This window comes from Amphiprion ocellaris, chromosome 10 (genome assembly GCF_022539595.1).
Source record: "Amphiprion ocellaris isolate individual 3 ecotype Okinawa chromosome 10, ASM2253959v1, whole genome shotgun sequence".
In the NCBI taxonomy this organism is placed as follows: Eukaryota; Metazoa; Chordata; class Actinopteri; family Pomacentridae; genus Amphiprion; species Amphiprion ocellaris.
In genome coordinates this window covers 12,774,155-12,797,830 of record NC_072775.1, presented here as the reverse complement: position 1 = coordinate 12,797,830, position 23,676 = coordinate 12,774,155, and the positions used below count along the sequence as shown (strand labels likewise).

Genomic DNA, 23,676 nt, shown 5'->3' with positions numbered 1-23,676 from the left:
GTGGGAAGCGCGGTGTTTGTGTCATTGCTCATAGAGAACAAAATAAGTTCTACATAAAATAGAAATACATATTTTTTTAGCTTTATTTTTTTTTTAGTTTCAAGTCATTTGTTGCTCTTGAGCTAAATGACTGACAATGGAGTTTTTGGACAAAAGTCAGTTTTGTTTTGTTTTGTTTTTTACACCAAACACTTAATAAACAGTTTATGCAGGACTTTCATGTTTATTTACCTCCATAACTTAACAGTTACACGAATTTCTCCATTTATTACAGCTATGTTAGCATACTAGCTGCATTTACCCCTTTGACAAATGATTAACGAATGTCATATGCTGTGGCTCCCATGTTGTTATTGACTGTGAAGGCAGCATTGTGTCACATGACCACTGCACAGCTGAGGGAAGCCGAGGTAGGCTTGCCCGTTGGTAGCCAGTTAGCTTCGCTAGCCGTGTCTAGCAGTCTTGGCAGGAACAGCCGTCTCTTCTCGGCTTTTCACCAAACAATCACCGAGGGTGCTACACCACCAGCCATGGAGAGGATACAGCGCATGTGGTCGTCTTCTGTATCCCCTCGTATTGTCAGCCTTTGTTTAGATGTCAATGTCATAGTTTGTAGCTAGGGCTGTCCAGTTAGCTCCGTTAGCTTGTGTCTGGCCAACGTAGGGCCAAGGCCAAGCCAGAAAAGACAGGCCGTCGGGTGAGTAAAATTCCACTAATGTCTATTATCCATGCCTTGTTTACGATATTTCACATATTACGAACATATATGAGCCTGCTGGTTGATAGCTGGTCGAGTACTTTATCTGGTGTTACTGTGTTTAGATAAAAGCAGCCTCTGACGGCAGTTACACATTAACGATCCTCTGTCAATCATAAACACATCGACATCGTACATGTTAGCTCTGGAATTTTATGTCAGTTATTAAACAGAAGTAGAAAATGGCTAACCGTTAGAGCTTTTGTGTTCTTGACTTGTAATATAGTGGCAGCAGTGCAAAGCTACCGTGTTTAATGAATAACGTTGCATTGGATGCTATATTATAGGCTAGCTTGGTTTGTTTAGCTTTAAATACACTGTCGAAATACACCGTGGCGCTATTGTAATGCCTCGGTTTCAAGACGGTTGTTTTAAACGGCGTTGTTTACAATCTGCAGGGACTGGTAGGGGTACACTATTTGTTCCTGACAACATTATCTGAACCCAACCTCCAATGTGCCCAAGGTCTACCCGAAAACCCAACATTTTCTCTGCAGTGTGCTGCATTCTGTTTGAGCTTGCGAACACAGTTTCTTGAAGCCAGATCAACTTTATGCTCTTAAATGCATTAATTACTTACACTGAGTAAAAATATATAAATGCATTGAATACTTCATGACTGCACCTTACTCCCGTTTAAGACTTATGGATGCCTTTTGCATAAGTTTCTAAAGATGTCCTTGTAATGTAGCTGGGCCTTTTTGGCATATTTGTAAAGCAGTAACTTCTAAGTAATAACAAAATTCTGTAGTGGTCAAGTATAACTCAGCCTAACAACATACCTATGTATTAATGTACAGTTTAGAGTGTGAGGAACTTTAAATATTTTGTGCTTTGCCTTTAGATTTTTTTGAAGGCTTGTATTTTTCAGCCTTTGTTTTAAACCAGGACCTGGAAATTATCTTTCTTACTTTACTATGATAGGCTGTGACCCTCTCTTGTATCGACAGGGCATCACTGAGACGTATAAAGAAACTTATGAGAGTCTTGCATGACATACATAACATGACATCATGTTGTAATTATGTAATCCAAGTCACCCATCCTTTGTGTCTTATTCAGGATCTACCAGACATTTGCTCTGTAGGTGGACAGAGGAGGAGAGGAGTGAAGAAGAGGACATCAGGTTTTGGATCCGATCTTCTTTTGAAGTTGCCTCCCCCGACACCTCCGTCACCCTCAGCTAAGCATGTCGTCGTCGGGCTGCTGCCACCTACCTGGTTCCCTTTGCGATTATTCGGGGAATGCTGAATCTGATGCCTCCAAGGATTCAGAGGAGTCTGACTCCACCGCGCAGGCCCAATACATTGCCAAGGTTACAGCGAAAGATGGCCGCCCACTCTCCACCGTTGTCAAAGCGGTGAGCTTGCAGAGGTAAGAGAGCGAGGAATTCACTATCTCCAATGAATATGCTATAATTAAAATGAATTTGGCTAATCTTCACATTTTTTGTCTTCAATGCTCTTCTGTCTTTCTGCACAGTGACGTGGGTATGTGTCGGATTTGTCATGAGGGAGCTGGAGGGGAGACGCTGCTCTCGCCTTGCGACTGTACCGGTACGCTGGGTAAAGTGCACAAAAGCTGCTTGGAGAAGTGGCTGTCGTCCTCCAACACCAGCTACTGTGAACTGTGTCACACAGAGTTCACCATTGAACGGAGACCACAACCACTCACACAGGTGAGAGAGGATTTACTGCAGGGATAAATGTGTTTCATTTCTTTGTTTGTATAAAAACATGTGGAAATGAGCACGTTTGTCTAAAACCTGGGAAAGCATTAATTCATCGGCCTTGTACTGATCGTTTAAGCACTTTGAAAGTGTCTGTGAGATTAAATTGAAGCCATGGAGAGTGTCTGCCAAAAAGTACCATTTTCAGCATAGGAGATGATTTGCTCCCATTGATGAGTTGACTGTCTGACCTTGTATGAAGTGTTCTGCCTCTGTTTTTCAATATCAGTATTAATTAGGTCCTGGAGGAAGCTCACACCTCTTTAAAGCATTATATTTAGATTTTGTTGTTGTAGTCATTTTCAAACTAACACTGGCTAAGCTGATATTGTAGAAGTCTAATTTTGAGTTGCACCAATGACCTGTGTATTTTGCTGTTGCTCAGTGGCTGAAGGACCCAGGCCCTCGCAGTGAGAAGCGCACGCTGTTGTGTGACATGGCCTGCTTCCTTCTCATCACACCCCTGGCAGCTATCTCCGGCTGGCTGTGTCTGAGGGGAGCCCAGGACCACCTGCAGCTGAAGAGCAGACTGGAGGCTGTTGGGCTCATTGCCCTCACCATCGCTCTCTTCACTATCTACATCCTCTGGACACTGGTAACCAATGCGTTCCTAAGTTATTCTCTTGTAACTGACAGAAACAAACTGCACAGAGTTAATGTTATTCTCAGCGTTGGCTTTTGCCTACAAGTTGATGAAAGTATTAGGGTATTTTAGTCATTAGGTATGAAAACAAACATGGTCTGGCACTGACAAAATACATAGACAACCACAGCCTCAGATCTCAGTTCTTGCTTTGATTCTTGTAGATATCAGGGTGCTGTTTTTTCTTCCTTCCCATGACTTTGAATAACACATGATCAAAGTCAAAGGGTGGAGAGACACGAGATCATGTGAATCTTGTTTTTCAGACAGAGCAATCATTTGTTTTATTGTTAGCCACAAACCGCATGCCTGCAAATACATGCATAGCTGACTGAGAATAATAAGAATAAACAAGCTTGACTCTGCTCTTTTAACTGCATCATATTCTTTAAAATTAGGATGTATGGTAAACTTCAAAACACTTCTATTCTTCAGCAAAAGCACCAACTGTGAAAGATGCGCCTTACTGCTCACTGCTTTTGAGCCCTCAACATGCTGCTCATACCTGAGCTGCATCCGTACTACTATGTCTCAAATATCTTCGTGTCAGTTTGTTGACATCTATCTTGTTCCTCTCTTGTCTCACTCCCTCCCACTTTTCTCAGGTGTCCTTTCGGTATCACTGTCAGTTGTACTCGGAGTGGAGGAGGACCAATCAGAAAGTGCGCCTGCTCATGCCTGACATGAAAGGAGCACACACCACCCAGCGTTCAGTGCCGACCAAGTCGACCAAGAAAATGACTGATGAGACCATCGTATGAGTGCAGAGCGGTGGCGAGAGGAATATTTAAAGTAAAGCCCACTGAAGCACTCGCTAAAAACAACATTAATCATATTAATGAACTTTTGCACTTCGTATGGACCGTTCTGAGGGAAGAGCTTCTTTCTCCTTCTGTTTTCTTTTCTTGAAGCACTTGATGTAAACTACTACGGTATTAGCCGACCACAAAAGTGGTGTTGGGGAGAACTCATTCCGGAGTCACAGGTGACGAAAACATAATTGTCACCAGACGGCCAGCGCTGGGATGTGGACACGTGGATAACGGACTAACCAGCCTGACTTCATGTCAGTGACACAAACTTATGAAATACTAAGACACAAGCTAATGTAGCAGGATATAACTGATTCAGCATGCTACTACAGTATAATATGAAACATATTCACTACCTATAATTCCCCCATGCCCCCCTTCACAATGTATTTAGCTGATTTTGAACAATGGGTCAACAGTAGCTCAGCGGCGGAGAATAATCTAAAAACTTGGTTGACAGTCTGTGAATATTCTTTTTTTTTCCCTTCTTTTTGACAAGTCAAGGGCGACAGTCACTCGTACCGGTGTCCTTGTCAATAATCTGAACCCTTTTAAATTTTCCAGGTAAAGCTTTTTCATTGCTGTCTGAAAAGTGAAAAACAAATCCTTTTTCTGTTCAGGCAGCAGCTGAGGCATCATGTATTTATCACACTTGTCACGGGGCCAGAGAAGATTGTAGTATATGGGATGACACTAACTCCAACCGTTTAATGGCAGTGCAGTAACGTCTAAGGAAATAGTATTGAAAGTGAGGAAAAGTGTTTACATTCTAATTGGATGACGTTTCTTCTATTGTCATAAAAGTGCATTAGCAAACCACCCTGCTCCACTTGTAAATGCACCATTCATTAATTGAGCTGCCTAGCAATGACCAGTAGTAATGTCTTACATCACAAGAGATGTAATTTTAAATAGAGGAGACACAGTGTTCGGAATAGTGAGATTACAGACTTTTGACTGATGTAAAAACAGAGACGTACCAGAGCAGGCTGGTACTTGGTTAAAGGTGCAAAAGAGAAATGTGTTTTTGAGATGTCAATCGATGTATGCAGCATATGCTAAACAAAGTATTTTGTGTTATTGTAGTCTTCCTGCTGCATCCCCTTGGAAAGTTGGGTTATTGTGCAATAAAATGTGAGGGACTCCTGGGCTCAATTAGTGTGAAATGCGTTTAGCGTGGTGGTTTTAGGTGTTTCAGCTTCTAATGACGTCGACTTTGGAGATATATTTAATGATTACTCGCAGAGGGAGTCATAAAGTGAGATTTAATGATCCCTTTGTCAAAATATTCATAGTTCTATTTATTATTTTTGTGCCGCAAAACCTTAACTGTTCATTATTTGAACAGTTCGTCAGAGTACACTGATACATTTCTCCTTCACTACATTTCAGGTGGAAAATCCACAGTGCTTGTTTTGCAGCAGTATCGCCATGTTAAATTTCATATTAAGATCTTTCATAAAACATATAAGCTTGTAAAATACTTTCCAAAGGATAAAAACGTAAGCTTTGCAAAGAAGCTGTGTTTAGAAGAGCTGTCTTATGTTTACGATGAGTGATTCCCTCTTTGATCTTATTAGATTGTTCCATTTAAATTACTGTTTGAGGCCATGATTAGTAGAGGATGTTATTTTGTGTTGCTAAAACAAACCAAAACAAGAGAACACAGCAAAGGTAATATTGTAAAATTTAATTTCATGGCATTAATATAATGTATGTGAGCAGACAAGCTATCAAAATAAAAAAAAAGAATATATTTTACACAAAATGAAATAAGCGTCGGCAGCGTCACGACCACTTTTTGAGATGATGACTGAACGAGGAGGAGAGAAGCCCAAAAACAGGACTGCTGATACAACTGAAACAGGCAGGATTTGAAACCCAGGCCTCCAACGTGTGGCGATTACCGTCTACCAGGGAGATGTCTAGGCTTACAGGGTCTCAGGCAAGGCTATTCTGCTACTCTGTCACAGTTAACTGTGGTAGCTGTTGTACCATCAGTCCTGTTTTTGCACTAGAAAGTAGCAGACTGTACCTGGGTCAGATTACAAGTTGAAATCAACTCCCACACTTCTTTCTGGGATTGATCGCTCGTGGCAATAATGGAACTGACTCCACTGATCTAAAAAAGTGCAGATTCGGACAACATTGCACCCCGGACAGATGGAAGCATATCAACACTGTGGATTTCAATTAATAATTGACCCAGGTGAGGAGGGACAGGTGCCATGGGTTACAGGTTCTGACAGCACTGCAGTTTGCTCCCCCTCTGGCCGTCCGTGGTCGGTGGCACGCTGATGTCCACCACATTGTTTCCTGGGGACTCGTCATGGGCAGACCGCTCAGCAATCTGTTTCTGCGATACGATGCGGTATATTTCTGTTTTTGAGAAGATGAAACGGAAAACATCAGCCAGTTTTAATCACGACAGTCTTGTTTGATCCACTATTTCCTTAAAAGATGAACTTTCTGTCCACCTGAGGTACTTAAAACTAAAACAACCTATTTGATTTGGGATCGCAGTTACACATCCACATCACATGGCACACTACTACATCGGAATAAGTCGAAGAAACACCCACAATGATTTAAAACCAAAACTGAAAACATCCATCCATTATCTATACACCGCTTAACCCTCATTAGGGTCGTGGGGGGCTGGAGTCTATCCCAGCTGACGGACAATTTAGAATTCTCAATTAACCTCAGCATGTTTTTGGACTGTGGGAGGAAGCTGGAAAACCCAGAGAAAACCCATGCTGCACAGGGAAGAACATGTAAACTCCACGTAGAAAGATCCCGGGAAGGCCGGGATCTTCTAGCTGCAAGGTGAAAGTGCCAACCACCAAGCCCCAAAACTGAAAACATGACTAAGATATTTTACAAGTTTGGTTAAAAATTCACACGAAGACAGACACCAGTAATGTTTAACAGGTAAGTTACAGGAAAAGATCTTTTTTTCTCTGCAGCTGCAAGTAACTGCTTTCTGTTGATATCAGTGGCTAGTTTTAGAACTGACTTCAAGATTATACTCTCAGTTTACTCAAAGGTGTAGTACCTAAACATTAATATATTCAAGTACTGTGCACAGTGTAGCTCTGACATCCACAATGGATGTAGATTTTGTTTGAACATTGGGTCAGGTCTGGTTGTCCTTCCACAAGGAATGTTCCCGTATTCTGCTGAATTTTTAAGCATTAAGTTCTATCTTTTCTGCGTCACTTTATGGTGGAAATGTCTTTATGTAGAAGAACCACGTAACAGTTCAAACTATAAAGGAATATAGAGCAGTGAGGCTCTCAGGCGTCCCGTATATTGAGTTTTCTATTTTATTATTATCCCTGATGACTCATTGCACATATAGGCTGGATTTACTCTTCCATTCTATTTTTTGTCTTTTGTTTGGGGAAGTAGCCTCTTCAAATGTGCTCCTGGCACATATTCAGTCAATGATTCACTTTAATGCATTTATAAACCCCTGGGCTTTAGTGGCTTATTTGTGTTTCAGCAACTTTCTGCACATTCAGGACAGATCAGGCATGTTTGGGGTGCAGAAGAAAATATATGGACCCCAGTCTGAGGCGTTATAGTCCATGAATAAACTTTATAATCCTTTCCTTCTTTTATGTTTTTACCAGGGTGGACAAACGTCAGCGTTCTAAATACTGAGAGGGATGAATCACTTTCATGAAATCTACACCTATGAGTGTCACCTCAGTTCACAAGCATACCTGTGAGGATATTCTTGAAGGCTTCTTCGACATTTGTTGAGTCCAAGGCTGAAGTTTCTATGAATGACAGATTGTTCTTCTCTGGAGGGTAAGAATAAAAACAGAAATTTAACAGCAATAACAGCTCAAATTTTACTATAAACACTCAAAAAACAACTCCTTTTTTGCAGCATGTGGACACCAGAGTACATTTTTTTGTGTGTGTGTGAAACAAGTTAACCAAAACAAAGGTAACACAGAAATGTACTTCTCAGATTATGAGCATCTTAAATGTATATGTTAAATTCTTTTTTTTAAAAAAACTTCATCTGGATGCACAATGTGTAGGGAAATTTAGAGGCATTTAACACCTCTTTCTTTCACTGGCAAAAACAACAACAACAAAACATTTTATCGTAACAAGAGGAAAACAGTTTTCTCTCTAAATATATGCCAATTTAATGAACTTTTGTTTTTTTTCTCAAAAAAGCTAAATGAATCCATTTTTATCAATATGTACCCCTCTGTGATTTTTACAGGAGAATTAAGCAGTAAAGTTTTTAGAAATCAGGTGGAAAAACATTAATGGAGAAAGCATTTAGTATCAGAAATAACCAAATATTGATTGTTTGTATTCTTTTCTTGTCACCGATACAATGCATTTAAGTGCTGTGTGATGTGTTCTCAGCATAATTTATGTCAAATATTGATTAAAAAAAAAAACATCAGACAAATACCTATACATCACTTTATACAATAGATTTAAAATGGTGGCACCAAAGGATTGTTTTTCTACAGTTTCAGTACCTGCGAAGGCCCGGGCTTCGTCTGTGGGTACGGCCCTGAGGTGACGCAGGTCGCTCTTGTTGCCCACCAGCATGATGACGATGTTGTTGTCGGCGTGGTCCCTCAGCTCCTTCAGCCAGCGCTCCACATTCTCGTAGGTCAGGTGTTTGGCGATGTCATACACTAACAGCGCCCCCACCGCTCCTCTGTAGTATCTGTAACACGACCAGAGACACACATCTCAGGGCGTCTGCAGGTCCACAGAAGGTTTTACCTCGTGGTGAAGTTGTTTTCTCCATTAACCCACTTTGGTTTTCTACTGTTGTACTTTATGAGCTGTATTTACGCATTTAGAACAGGGGTGTCAAACTCATTCTAGTTCAGAGGCCACATTCAGCCCAATTTGATCTCAAGTGGGCCGGACAAGTAAAATCATAACATAATAACCCATAAATAATGACAACTCCAAAATTTCCCTTTGTTTTAGTGCAAAAAAGTATGTTCTGAAAATGTTCACAGTTAATGAACCATCTTTTTACAAAACATTATGAACAACCTGAAATTCATTTACACATTACAACTTATAGATCACAGAGTGTCTACAAAGGAACAAAATATTTAGCCCCAGGTATCTGGAACTGAATGATATAGTATTTTACTTTATGATTTAAATTACAAAAAAAAGACAAAAAAACTACAAAAACTAGACAAAATATTACAAAAATGAGACACAAAATGGCAAAGCAGGAAACAAAACGACAAAAAAATAGACAAACAACACAAGGGAGACATAAACCCCACAAATGACAAAAATGATGCACAAAACAATGAATAAAGCGAAACATAAAATCACAAAAATAAGACAAAAAACACAAACGAGACAAAACAGAAACAGAAAACGACAAAAATGAGACAAAAAAACACAAAAAACATGAGACCAACATCAAAAGCCAGACAAAACAAGACAAAAACCAACAAAAACAAGACAAAATGTTACAAAAATGAGACACAAAATGACAAAAGAACAATAAACAATGTAGTATTTTACTTTATGATCAAAACAACTTCTCATGGTCTAGAAATTATTTCAATTTACAGTTTTACAAATTTACAATTTGCAGTTGATGTCTTCTCTGTAATTTTGACCCTTTACAAAGTTGGCCACATGTTTGACACCCCTGATTTAGGGCATTAAGTCACACCAGTTTCTTCTCAGGAGGGTTTAAAGCACCAGCTGCTGAGTAAACAGAACTTTCCTCTACCTATTTAACTGTGGTAGAAAACACCCAATATCCTGCTTCATTTTAAGTGATCCAGTCTAAAGGATAAGTTGTGTCTATCCTGCTGAAGCATTTCCCCACACTGAGGGCTGCCAGCTGACCGACTCACGCTGAGGTGATGGCTCTGTAGCGCTCCTGTCCGGCTGTATCCCAGATCTGGGCCTTTATCGTCTTTCCATCCACCTGAATGCTGCGCGTGGCGAACTCCACCCCGATGGTGCTCTTGCTCTCCAGGTTGAACTCATTTCGCGTGAATCGAGAGAGCAGGTTGCTCTTCCCTACGCCCGAGTCTCCGATTAACACAACTGTGGAGAGGAGGAGGAGGAGGAGGAGGAGGAGGAGGAGGAGGAGGAGGAGGAGGAGGAGGAGGAGGAGGAGGAGGAGGAGGAGGAGGAGGAGGAGGAGGTGAGAGGTGGAGGGTGGGTGCTGTAATTTCAAATCAAATAAGTGTTGATCTCACACAAAGCAGTGACTTTAAATGCTGGTGTTTGGAGGGCTGCAGTCACAGTCAACAGTGATTGAAAATGTGCATCTATTACACATTGCTTGTTACTTTTTTAAAGTGATGTATTACTTATTTGCTCCCTGTAGAAAGCATTTCATCACACTATTTGATACATTACTTTTGTGTAACTCTGCAACATCCCCTGAGATGCTATGTCACTCAATTTACAGTTAACATAAACGCTCACATATGCCCACACAGCAGCACAAACTGCGATCCTAATAAGGAAGATTAACACGTTTGTCTTTTATGCTCTTTAAGAAAGTATTACCACAACAGCAAAGTTAGCAAAAGAGCCCAACGAGTGGTGAGAACACAGCAGCCTCAGCAGCAAGATGACAACAAGTGTTACTACACAGGACATCAAACACAATGTGCAGCAGAGAGACCAGCTCTATTGTGCCTTACAGGCCTTATTGTACTGTATTTTCCCAACAGAGCACTTTGCTCTCAGACTGCAGGCTGACTTGTGGCTTCTAGAGTTTCCAGAAGCAGAATATGAGGCAGAGCTTTTAGTTCTCAGGCTCCTCTAATGTGGAACCAGCTCCCACTTTTAAGATTAAACTTTCCTTGTTTGATATATCTTACAATTAGTGCTGTGCAGGTGATCCTGAACCATCTTTTAGTCTATGCTACTCTAGGTCCAGACTGCTGATTGAGTTCCCATGATGCACTGAGGCCCACTTCTTGACCCATCCCTCTCTCTACATACATTTATATGATTTCAGTGCATGTCATGAACTTTGTGTCTTCTCTGTCCTGTAGTTTTGTTCTCTCTGCAGATATATCGTGTTCTGGAGCTGCATGTTTCTAATCTGGCCTCATCAATGTTTACTGTTTTCTTATGTGTTGTTTGTCTGTTTTCTATTTGCTATCCTACCCCTTTACTGTCACCCTGGTGGATTCAGATGAGCATCCTCCCTGAGCGTGGTTCTAAAAAGGAGTTGTTACATGGGTCAATATATAATTGAGGGACTTTTGAAGTGCATGGGATATATCTTGCATACATTTTTATTAAAAGTAAAAAAAACTAATCTTTTTTATGTTCATTATGATCATGTCTTTACAAATTCCATAATTATTTATTACGGAAACAATCACTTATTAATAAAAAATGACTGGATATCACTAAAATGTCAACTAAATAACCATCTGAATTTAATAACAACCACCTTCTAATTAGCTAAACAATAATAAAATTAGCTTATTCAAAAATAGCTTTGATTGTGTTCTCTTTATTAAGTTGAGATAATCGTGACAAATTTCTTTTTGGGCAATATTTCAAATTTTATATGGAAAACAACAAATTGTATCTGTATCTGAGAAATCATTTTCAACTAAGTTACCCATTACAAAAACACCTCTGGAGGAAGTGTGTTAATTCCAGATCACATGACCTGCTCCACATGATGTCATTTCCTCCTGAAGAAAAGACTGGCAAGACTCCAAGGCTTTCTGAGTTATTTAGTATAAAGTAGTGTGTGAGTCAAGTGTGGATTTATGGCATGTCAGCAGGTTTACTACAATATCTTTATAAATAACTTTCAATTTCAATTTTACTCAATTGTATAAATAATATTTTAGAAGAATCTCTCTCTAAAATGCCATGTGGTGTTTGGTTATAGGCGGCCATGTTGATTTTAGGCCTGAACAGCAAAAATGATACAAAAAGTCACGCGATTATATATTGACCCACATCCTATTGCTGACAAAGAGCTGCTCAAAGGGTTTCTCTTCATATTACTATTTTCTGAGGTTTTGGACTTTCTATGCAAAGTGCTTTAAGATGACTTGTGTTGTGAATTGCCGTTAAGCAGATAAAGCTGAAAAATGAACTTAATTTCAAAAAGCAAACACCCTCAAATCAAATTAAAGCCTTGCACTTCCTCTGGGATTGTCCAATTTAAAAGAAGAGGTGTTTTAGTCAGTGAACCGCCGTGAAGTTACATAACATGATGAGGGGAGGGTTTATAACGACCTGTTTTGTGATGTGAGGGTTTTGCTTTTTCATAGACTGAGAATAACTGACCTTTCGCAAATGGAGAAGTTAACTTGGGCATCATTTACAACTTAATAATAAAGAACTAAATGGACGTGGGGCTGTAAATACACTGTCAGATCACCTCATATGGTTTAGCCTGCTCAATGTAAATAAATGAGCTTTGATAATATTGAGCTAACTGAACTTAAAATGTCAGTTTTTTTTACTTTTAGACCAGTTTGAGTTCTTATAATTTGAGACATTTTGATTCAAAACGACAAGTTAAATGAATGAACGGCTGAGAGTTCACTTAACTCATTAAATTAAGTTTATATGAAACAAAACTAGCATATGAGCTCTCAGGATACATTGTTAGAGAGCTAAAACTTCCCAGAGACTCTTAATTTTGTAGTTTAATAAAAACAGATCAGGTGGAAACTTGCTGCGAGTCTTTGTTAAATTACATCATGGTTGTTTCTTTTTGGATTCTAACCATGACAAAGGTTAGTATTGAATTCAATCCTTACACCTGCAGCTTTACAGTTTGCTTTTTGTACTGATGCTGGTCAAAACAGCTGTAACGTGTCACTACTAAGTGAAGAAGAAACAACTTCATCGCAAGTCTGCACGTTTTTTTTAACTTACATTTTTCAAGTTCAGTTAGTTCACCTCAGCAAGTTTTACATCTTCGCCACTCAGATGACTGATTAATCAACTGAAATGCAGTTAACTCACATTTATGAGGCAGCAGAGGAACCTGAAATGATTTACAGCCTTCAAATATTACATGTAAACAGCCCAACTTTGCTCTAAAATCACATCTACTGTTCAGCATCCTCACATGAGCAGCTCCTCCACAGGCCCTGAAGTCAGAATCTGTGGTGTACAATCAGAAAGTGATCGATTATGGTTTGATGGGGAGAGCAGCAGAAGGTGGAGCCTCTCTGCTTTCATTCTCCCTCCACAGAAAGGAAATAGAGCCGAACTTTGTCCCCCGCCGACATTGCGCTGGTCCGGGCTGCAGGAAGCTGATAACAGGCTTCATCAAAACCTGAATCGACAGTTTCAGGCCGCCTTGCCCTTCCTGTTTCGGCCGGGTACACAGACGATGTGGCCGGCGGAGAGAAGGGGGGACGGAGAGAAGGGTGAGGGAGGGAGGCAGAGAGAGAGAGAGCCTCCGGCAGATGCCCTATTCATCCCACAGAGGAGACTTTGTTGCATCTAAATGGCCTTTTGGCTCCTACAGGCCCGGGATGTTAATGTGCCACAGGAGCTGATATCACGATCAAAGGAGGGCTTTCTGGATCCACACAGACCTGAGCTTCAGCCTCACTGTGTCTCAGGCCTGCTGACTGTCAGAATAACACAGAAACACACCACCACCACCTCTGCTGCTGCTGCTGCTGCATCCTCATCTGCTCAGTCTTATTGATCAGCTGGCTAATAGGCCTTTAATCAACCTGATCACCAAATCATCCACTGGAGAAAGAGACAGCCATGCTGCTCTATGAGTTGATGAAAGTTTAATATAAAAAAAGAAGCCAGAGCACGGATAGGGTGTTGCATCCTCTACCTATAAATATAGCTGCAGGCTGTGATGTTACAATGACAGCATTATGTTGTAATAACAGCATCCGGGCACAAACACACACACAGCTGCTGAGCGAAAAACGACACAATAACGAGATTTACAGGCGTCTAAAAGGCATCGCTTTGTCGCCGTGAGCCTGTGTTCAAAAGGGGAATGCAGTCATCTTTCTTTTTTTTTTTTTTTTTTTTTTTTTTTTTTTACCTTTGAACAAGAAATCGTATTCATCGTCTCGGTTCCCCATTCTAGACGAGGCCGCTCCAACGCTTGTCTCCGGACGAGGATGTGCGGAAAGTTGTGGCCGTGAATTGTCGCTATATGCCAGAAAAATATGGGTAAAGGTTTGAGCTCAGACTCTGCGCCAGTGCTGGCTGTCAAGGCGAGCTGGCCGCAGAAAGGGAGAGATCCCAACTCTGCAGAGGGAGGGGAGGAGTCCCTGCACAGCGCATGCCTTCCTCCGGGGGGCGCTCTTTACTGACATGCCGGCAGATGGCTGCCATTCATGACGTCTCCTCCACAGTCTGATTCTGAATGAGCAATAACAAGGTCAGGTCCCATTAAATCACATTATCACTGCTGCACAGGTTAATGGATGATTTGTGTTCTGTGAGTAAAACCCTTATTATTATAATAGTTCAGTTTAATCAGGCATCAATAACCTCAAGGCCAACATTCAATCTCAAGCTTCTGAAATTTATAAGACCCAAATATAGAAAAAAAATTAGCAATAAATAAATAAATAAAACTTTTAGAAAGTATATATATATATATATATATATATATATATATATATATATATATATATATATATATATATATATATATAGCTTTGGTTGGGCTTGCATTTTAGATTTCTTCTACTTATTTGGGATAAGGAGTAACCACTAAACACAATAACTGGATAAAATCTAATATGCGATTATTATGTTTATTGTATTTTTTAGAATTATGTTATATGTACAGGTCCTAGGAGGTTGGTCCGTGTATTTATCTGGCAATTGGATTTTCCGTTCTGAAACGGGTATTGAAAAACAAAAAAAACGAGTGGTTATTTGATTTTCGTTTTAAAAATACAAAAATTAAAATTGAAATACAAGGCGTTTCTCCTCTTCATGATCAAAAAGGGATATACAAAATTTTAAAAATGCTTTCATTTTCATTTTGTATTTAGAATAACAAAAAAAATAAAATCAGTAAGAGACAGAAACGAAAAAAGGTCAGTTTTTCATTTTCTGAGACCGGAAGTGGTCATCAGCAAGTGTGGAGCCAAACGACAACAACATTCTCAGAGGGCGGAATCACAGAGCAGTGATTGGTCAGACCATAGATATCATAGAAGACAGCGCGCTATGTATATATATATATATATATATATATATATATACCTATGGTTGGAAAGTGTGGTAGTGTCTCTGGCTGATGTTGACCTTGTTTTTGGAGTAAAACAAGGTAAGAAGATAAATACTTCTAACCAGTAGTGTTGCTTTGTTGTACGTTAAGTCAGCGACTTGTGAAGAGTTGTGTTTTGTCGTGTTTGAGCAGTTGGTCCGGACACGTCAGCTAGCTAAGCGGCTAAGTTAGCTAGCGGGCTAATTAACACAGGTGGCTAACTTACCGCTGCAAACCTGTGTTAGTTGCTGCCACAGTTGTCCGTCATTATTAGAATGACCTTCTCAACCTGTATTTCTCTGCTGTGTATTTTAGCTTTTAAAAAAGTTATTTTACTTTAAGGTTAACCGAAACCCGTTCAGCTGCACTGAAGTTTAACATTCAGCTGGTTTTAATTAAACCGCGCTTAACATTGCGCAACATTACCTCTCTGAATCTCCATAATTTCATTAAATTCCTTCTCTCTTCCACTGCTCAAGTTCAATCCAGTATATAAAGTGACATTAATAGTGAATAAACTAACAACCAGCCATTGTATTTATTTATTACTGCATGTATTTGTAGTAAAACATGAGTTGAAACATCCTACTTTTGGATCTAGAACTGCACAAGCCGTTCATTTTCAGTCACCTGATGAGTTAAACTCCCCTTTTTATGTGAGATTGAAGCAGAAAGTCTGAGTTAACAAAGAACGTTGTTTATAATTTGCAAAACCTGTTATCTCTGACTGAGGCTTTAGTTTTGGTTGAGCTGATTTACACGTAGAAACTTTGTTCAGGAAGATTTCTCAGTAGCTCAGAGGACAGGCTGCTTTTTACACAACCTTGTAAGAGAATATCTGTCAATGCTTTCAGCAGAATTTAGAAACACAACACTTCCTAAACGGATGTTTTGAGGCTGTGAGGTTGAACGTTTGAGAGCATATCAGTGTGTTTGTTTGTGGTCTTTCTGTTTCTAGGTGGAAGCTGAATTAGTGAGGATGACTCCTGCTCCTGTCATCTCTAAGCTCCTCACACATCTTTACCTGCACATGAGGAAAATCACTCCTGTAGAATGCAGGTATGTTTGTCATTATTATAAAAAGATGTTGCCTGGTGACCTGTCAGAAACCCATTATACAGAATCAGCCGAAATAATGTTTACACACATCAGGAAAAGAAAAACTTGCATCAATATTTCAATACCAAATTTACTGAGACATCACGAGATTAATAAACGTTATCTTTGGCCTCTACAATTACAAGAGGTGCTCAAAGTGGTGGCCACTGGCTTCCAGACATTTATGTTGTGTTGTAGATGTCACTTGTTGATGCTCCATTCATGAGGGTAGCGCCATCTGTTGGGAAAACATCGTACAACAGGACACAGAGTTATCGTGATTTGATCAAACTTAGAAAGAGGAATCTATATGTGTAGAATTACTTATACAAATGAAATATCTATAAAAAAAATTTCTTTTCCTGATGTGTGTACATTATTTTGGCTGACTCTGAACTTAATGAGAACAAAACTGTCATTTAATTGTTGCTCTTAAAGCTTCTTTAGTGAAAACCAGCTGGTGTTCTGCTTTGAAACAAACTGCTGTTGAGGTCTGTGTTTTTAGGTTTAACTCCACAGTTTCTGAATGAACTGATAGTTTTTTTTCCTGATCAATGTGGACGTTATAATTGATGGTAGCATTTACTGATCATATAATCAGCATGACAATATACCAGTATAACATTCTGACCACCTGACTAATACTGTGTTGGTCCCTTTATGCTGCTAAAACTCCTCTGACCCAGTGGTTCATCAGAACCTCTGGGGATGTCCTGTGGATTCTGTGGATCCTGTGGGTTGCAGGGTGGGTGCAGTTTTAGTGGTCCCATCAGAGAAAATCATATCCATATACAGATTTTTATTAATTCCAGGGCTGGTTCAGTAAAGATTATAATAATAACTACATCAGATAATTCTTTGTCGCAGTTGGAATTTTGCAGACTGAGAGATGGTTGAGAAGGTTTCAGTTCTTGTTTTATCAAAATATGTTATAGAAGATTTTTATTGTCATTGTACATGAAATTATCTGCAAACCAGCAAGTGTATCAGTCTGAGGTATCTAAGAATAAATTAGTAAAGAAAAATGCATCTAAAGCCAATAATAAACAGAATATTTTGAGGGAATATTCTAAAAAGGAAAGAAAAGCTCAATTCTCACTCCTCTCAGGATAAACCGTCATTAAAATTGACTTTAAATTTAGCTTCAACACGAGATAAAAACATTTACTTTCATTACTGATGTTGTCAAGTTTTAATAAAGTTCATGCTACTTTTATAAAATGATGAAAGTGAATAAATTGTATTTCTGTGACCTGTGTTTGATTTCTGTCTTTTCTCCTGTCATCCAGATGTTCAGAGGGAGATGATGCCACATCTGGTCCAACTGATGGAAGGTCTTGAAGTTCTCTGACTGGCCTCGACTGAAGATGGTCGTCTCACTGGATTTAAGGTTCAGATGCTCAGTAACAAACTCCACCAGTGTGCCAACAGGGACGCTTTAGCTTTATTAAACGCCAAAAATTTACTGGCCTGATTTAAATATTAAAATCACTCCTTTCTAATCCTCTGCTGTACGTTCAAACCTGAGGCCTTAAATAGAAACACACAAGTATCTGTTTGAAGGAACTTCTGCAGAGTCCTGGTTCCAGAACATGATGATAGAATTATAGACAAACTTTAACAAAAGCTGACTGAGAGTTTACAGGTTTTTATGTTAAATTTCTTCAGTAATTTAATGAGAGTTATCAGCAAAAATCAAGTGTTCGTTTGATGACCTTCATTTCCTAAAACATCCAGAATTGGAGCTCATATCTTTGGCAGCTGTAAAGTTTCTGCTCCTTCAAAGTTCACAACACAATGAATGAATTCCTAAAACACTCTCAATGCTGGAGAGCGTTTGTGATGCTGAAGCAGTGATCAGTTTTTCTGTTTCTTCTCTGGAGATGCACAATGAGGGACGTCTGCAGAGACTGAGAAAGAGTCTCACCACATCCTTACATGAGGAAAAAGACTTTATTGAAGACTACAATGAGAAAAACTATCAGACAGCAGACGGCTGCATTCAAGGTGAGCTCTGAACATTTGATCTGGAACAGGAATTCAATAACAACAGCATGAGCTTCATTTCAGTCTGTAGCTGCTGAATTCATGGATGAATCATCTGCCACTAGAGAAGAAGACCATCAAACATCCACGTCAGCTGATGGAGGTCCAAGAGTCTTACCGAACAAACAACCTACAGAGTGAAGACCTCAAATCTGATTGGACGGCCTCCTATTCAGCCACATGTGTGAACAAATGCCTCTAAGTTGATTTGTTTTCTAAAATAAATCTAGTTTGAGTCCTAATCTATGCCTGTGTGTTTGCTTCTTTACACCACTGTTAACAGTTTAGGCTGTTAGATTGTTCCAGATAAGACAAGTACAAGATTCTTCAGAGCTGTTCTACCATGAGCCTGACAGGAAGAACTCCAACAGCTACTGAATGTTCCTGTGGTTCCCTCAAGGCTACAGGAGGAGCCCTACGAGGATGAGCCGGTCCACCTGATGGCGGCCAGTCACTGCGGTTCAAAGCCAACACCGACTACGTGGACTTCTACTGGACCACACGGAGGCCTTCAAACCGGACCAACAAGTTCAGCGACTCCCCGAATCGTGGGTCTGAGGACGCCGCCGAGCCTCGGTCCAGCCGGCCTCCTGTCTGTGGGTGTTTGAGTGCTGAGAGGTTTGTGGATGCATGTGAACGTCTCTGTGTTGAAAACGCAGCTTTGGACTTAGTAACGCCAGGAAAAGCCAAGCGCTCCTTTATTTGTGACTTCCACTAAAAAATACTGATGAAAATAAGTTTGCCAGGTTTCTGACTGATAACAGATTATTAAATAATGAAAATAATAGTTTAAATATTTCTTTAAACAATCCTTTTGGGTCTACATTTCCTTTACACTGACTTCTTGGTATTTTGGGTGGAATATACCATTAAGACCCATGTTCAAGGGTTCTTCTGGCAATATACCATTAAACCAACCTTTTAGGTAAATGTTCTTGGATGTTGGGTAGAATATACCATCAGATCAACCTTTTAGGTCTACACTGGAAGATTTTAGAGTAGAATATTACTCCAAACCATCCTTTAGGTCTACATTTAAGGTGGAATACTCCTTTACACCAAGATTTCCTATTGGTGTTCCTATTGGCTATCCAGGTGGCTGCTTGGTGTTATCAGGAACACCTGAGCAACTCAGTGTCTTCCTGCTTTATTTGGCTCAAACATTTCCTCTGCTTCACCAGTGAACCGGGTTTGGCTCCATTGCTTTAGGTTGTTCTTTAGGCGTTAGCTTGCAGCTTCCAGCAGTAAAATCGTCTTTAATGTGTTTCTTGGTGTGTTTTAGGGCTTTGTACTGGATAGTTGTCTTGGTAAATGAGGTTCTTTAGCCACAGTTAGCACATGGTGCTAATGTGTGTGGTGATTAGTGGGTTTGGTGCAGCTGAGTTGTGTCTTTATCTTGGCTGTAGTGAGTCTTCAGAGGTTTTTGGTCAGACACATTCTGTGTTCTTGTTTGTGAACCAACGTTGGTTGTCCAGAAGGTAAGAGTTCCTGTCCTGATTCTCTGTTCTCAGAGGTTCTCTGGTAGGCTGCAGGAGACTTTAGCGTTTGGGTTGTGCTAGTTTGGTTTTTGTATGGTTTCATTTGGACGACTATCTTGAGGCCCCTCCATGTGGTTTAGTGAGGTTTTCTGGAACAGTTCTACAAAGCAACCTGCAGCAGAAGAGACTTTGAGAGTTTTTAGGAAGTTCTGGAGACCAGACTTTAGAGCAGCAGAAACATTTGTCAGCAGTTTGAGCAGGAGAAGGTGATCTTCAGAGTAGAAATGAGACGGAAACCTTCTTGACCCATGTGGTGAAGTCCTGTACCAAGAGTTTGAGGAGGTTGTGAAGAGTCTGTAGTTCTTTGGTCTGAAAGCACAAGAAGAGTTGACTCATTAAAGGAGAAAACAGGAGATATTGTTGGTTCTTCTGTCGCTCTGCAGTTTCCTTAGACTGAATATCAAGTTTATATTTTAAATGATTTACCATGTGAGCCCAAGAAGACTTCAATAAACTCCCTCCATCCCCTGGACACAACAGATTTTATTACCATGTTAAATCTTTTTTTTTAATGTCTTTGAGTTTTAATCATAGTTTTAGCATAGTTTTTTCTCTTTGCTTGTTTAGTTTTGTCATCTGTGTAAAAGGTGCTAAACAAATAAAGCTGAACTGATAAATTGAATAACTGACTAACTCATGATTGTGACAACCGAAGTATTTTCATTGTGATTTAAGGGTTTGTTTCATTTTTGAGGTTGAGGTTAAAATCTTGACAGAAAAAAAAAAAGATTAAAGAAATAAACTACATTAAAAAAAAGCAATTAAATCAAAGTAAAAAAAACATTTAATACAATAAAACTTTTAAAAAGAAAATTAAACATTAAATACAATTAAATTATATTAAACAGACAAAATATTTAATTAAATAATTAAACAGATACAAAACATGTAAATATGAAATTAAACTTTTTCTAAAGAAAAATATGAAACATTAAAGATGAAATATTTTAGATAATTAAACATTTAAAAAATACAAAACATTAAATTAGATCATTAAACCTTTACAAAGACAAAACATTGAATTGAAAAATTAAATGTTTAATTAGAAAATTAAATCTTAAAGACAATAAAACTTCAAATAGGAATTAAACAGAAAACACAATGAAGCATTTAAAAAGAAAATTAAATATTAAAAGGTGGTAAAACATTTAAAAAGAAAAACCTTAAAGATTTAATCAAAAAATTAAACATTGGGAAAGAAAAGGAAATTTTTCAAACAAGCCGATAAAACATTTGAAAAAACAACAAACATTAAAAAGACAAAACATTTGGAAATCAAATCAGACATTAGAAATGAATAAAAGGTGAGAAAAGAGCAAAACTAAACATTTAAGAAGAATCAAACTAAAGACAAAACATTTGAAAAGACACCAGTTAAACTTTAGAAGATCAAAATAAACAGAAGAGACAATAAAACGATCAAAAAGAGCAAAAACTGTTAAAGTGTTTTCTAGTCTGAAATGAAAACATCAAGTTGTTTCTTCAAACATTTCCTCTTTCTATGTTCTTGGTTTGATTGTGGACAGATTTACTAAGAACTCATTTCACAAAACTGCTTTCCAGATAAAGTCTACTAGTAGTTGAAGGCATTGATCAAACTAATGTTACCTTCTGATCTCCACAAACTTTACTGTTCAGTGAAGAGAATCAAAGTTTGTTCAGGATTTCTAAAGAACCCACAGGTGAAGGTCTGAGAAGAACTCAGATGGATGGTCTAAATGTGAAATCAAGACTCATGGTCACAAGTTTTAAGGCTTCTGTTAACTAGAAAGTTCAAACTAACAGAGAAGTACTGAGAAACTTTTAAAATTTCAGTCCTCAGACTGTCTAAAGGTTCAAACTAACAGAGAAGTACTGAGAAACTTTTAAGATTTCAGTCCTCAGACTGTCTGAAGGTTCAAACTAACAGGGAACTACTCAGGAACTTAGAAGATATCAGTCCTTGGACTGTCTGAAAGTTCAATCCAACAGAGAACTACTGTGGGACTTAGAAAATTTCCGCCCTCAGACTGTGTGAAAGCTCAAGTCCTGAGGACTCGGGAGGTGTGGAGGCTTTGGAAAGTCTTGGAACTGAAGGTTCAACCCTCCAGCACAAAGGCTGAAGCCCAACCTCCTAAGAAAAACGGTCAAGTCGAAATTCGATATAAAAAAAAACTCGAAAACGACAAAAAATAGATGATAAATGCGCAAAAAAAAGAAGAATTAGTATCTGAGCGAGTAGCTCAGGGGGATAAGAAGAAGACTCCCAAGCGGAGGGTCGCAGGTTCGAGACCCGCCAGTGGCACTTTTCTTTCTTTGTCTTTGTCAGAATTTTGAGAAAATTTAAGAAGGGTCTGGTCTTGAACCAGCGACCTGCAGCTCCATAGGCAAATCCTTAACTCACTGAGCTACAGATCAGATGAAAATAAATAAATTCGTCGTCCCTTTGACATCGTAGTTTCTGAAGTGACCACATGGGCGGAGCCAAGGCGGAGTCTGGGTGGAGTCAGGGCGGAGAGTAGGCGGGGAGGTGGGTGGTGGCCTCCCCCCTCTACTCCCCCACCTCCCCCCACCACCCACCACACCTCCCCCCGCCCGACAAGTTCTTCGAATCTCGATGAGTCCTTCGAGTCTCGACAGGTTTTCCCGAGTTTCTTGAGTTTCCACGAGGTCGGAGGCAGAACAAGTTGTCATGAAGAGGTGTTGAAGTCGGCCAGGATGGAGTGACTTTTTACAGCGATTAGAAGGAAGACCACTAGAAGAGCAGGTCTTTAACCAGCATCCATAAAATCCATGGAGTCGGTTCCAGAGAAATGAAGGAAGGTCAACTTTTATCAACCTCCATCCAGATGTTCAACTTGATATCTTTACTTGTACATTTTTAGCACCACAAACCTTTAGTATCACACTTTATCATTTATTAGGACTTTAATGGAATCCACGAGTAGATTTAGTTTTTGTTGACAAACTTTATTCTTGTCATCGTGGGACTGCAGTATTTAAAACTGTTCCTTCTATTTGACCTCATGTTTATTAGTTTTAGTGGAGAAAGTTATTTTAGTTGACGATTAATCTCTTAAAAACCAAATAATAAATTGGATTAGTCAAGAGGTTTAAATTTCTTACTTTGTCATATTTCAAATATGACAAAAAAATGTAAAGTGTCTTGAGACAATTTGACCTGTAATTGGCGTTATATAAATAAAATTGAATTCAAATTGTATGTATCTTGTAATGTTGGAGTAATTCAGCCATATATGTTGGAAAACACATTTTCTTTGACCATTAATCTGTTGATTGTTTTCTCCAGTAATTCATTTCTTATTTTAGTTTATAAAATGTCGAACCCAAATATATTCAGTTTATTGTCATAAAAACCAAAAAGATTTACATTTATGATGCAGGAATCAGGCAGTTTTTCACTTTTTATCTGAGTTTAGTCAGAAAGATAGTTGATAATGTGTGAATTGTTGCAGCTTGTGAGCCGTAGAAGGTTTTAATCTTTGGGGCAGAGTGTCAGAAAACATTTAGAAACCAACATCAACAAAACACTCAGCAAAGATTTGAACATTATTAAAGGGAAATCCAACTTTTGCATGACAATGTCTAATTAAAGGACATTTATTTCCAACGTAAATGTGTGATATTCATCCTCTGGAGCTTTCTCTTCACATCGTCTTCCACCTGGACTGGTTTGGTCGGGAGCATGTGCAACAAACATTTGAAAAACTGCACTTTAGCATCAATGAATGACACTGAAGTTTAATCTCTACATAAATGAGGCTGAGTCTGGATGTTCTGCTCTGTAATTAACTCCTAAGTTTAGGGAAAGTTC

The 23,676-nt window shown here is 39.1% G+C and overlaps 2 protein-coding genes and 1 long non-coding RNA gene across 3 annotated transcripts; 2 read left to right on the top strand and 1 right to left on the bottom strand.

The window, feature by feature from the left end:
- The first annotated feature begins 398 nt into the window (after window positions 1-398).
- Window positions 399-5,096, top strand: marchf2 (membrane-associated ring finger (C3HC4) 2). The gene is made up of 5 exons (XM_023267676.3): window positions 399-697; window positions 1,820-2,131; window positions 2,240-2,435; window positions 2,872-3,081; window positions 3,735-5,096. Exons 2-5 carry the CDS (start codon window positions 1,947-1,949, stop codon window positions 3,888-3,890), a joined length of 747 nt encoding a protein of 248 aa, XP_023123444.1. The 5' UTR covers window positions 399-697; window positions 1,820-1,946; the 3' UTR covers window positions 3,891-5,096.
- A 520-nt stretch (window positions 5,097-5,616) lies between these two features.
- LOC111566871 (ras-related protein Rab-11B-like) lies at window positions 5,617-14,208 on the bottom strand. Its single transcript, XM_023267678.3, has 5 exons — window positions 13,996-14,208; window positions 9,827-10,022; window positions 8,459-8,652; window positions 7,673-7,753; window positions 5,617-6,320 (listed from the first exon to the last, which is right to left on the bottom strand). The coding sequence occupies exons 1-5, from the start codon at window positions 14,033-14,035 to the stop codon at window positions 6,175-6,177; spliced, it is 657 nt and encodes a 218-aa protein (XP_023123446.1). The 5' UTR covers window positions 14,036-14,208; the 3' UTR covers window positions 5,617-6,174.
- A 3,477-nt stretch (window positions 14,209-17,685) lies between these two features.
- Window positions 17,686-18,566, top strand: LOC129349794 (uncharacterized). Its single transcript, XR_008602918.1, has 2 exons — window positions 17,686-18,285; window positions 18,349-18,566. It is a non-coding gene; the product is annotated as an uncharacterized LOC129349794 (long non-coding RNA).
- The last annotated feature ends 5,110 nt before the right edge of the window (window positions 18,567-23,676 follow it).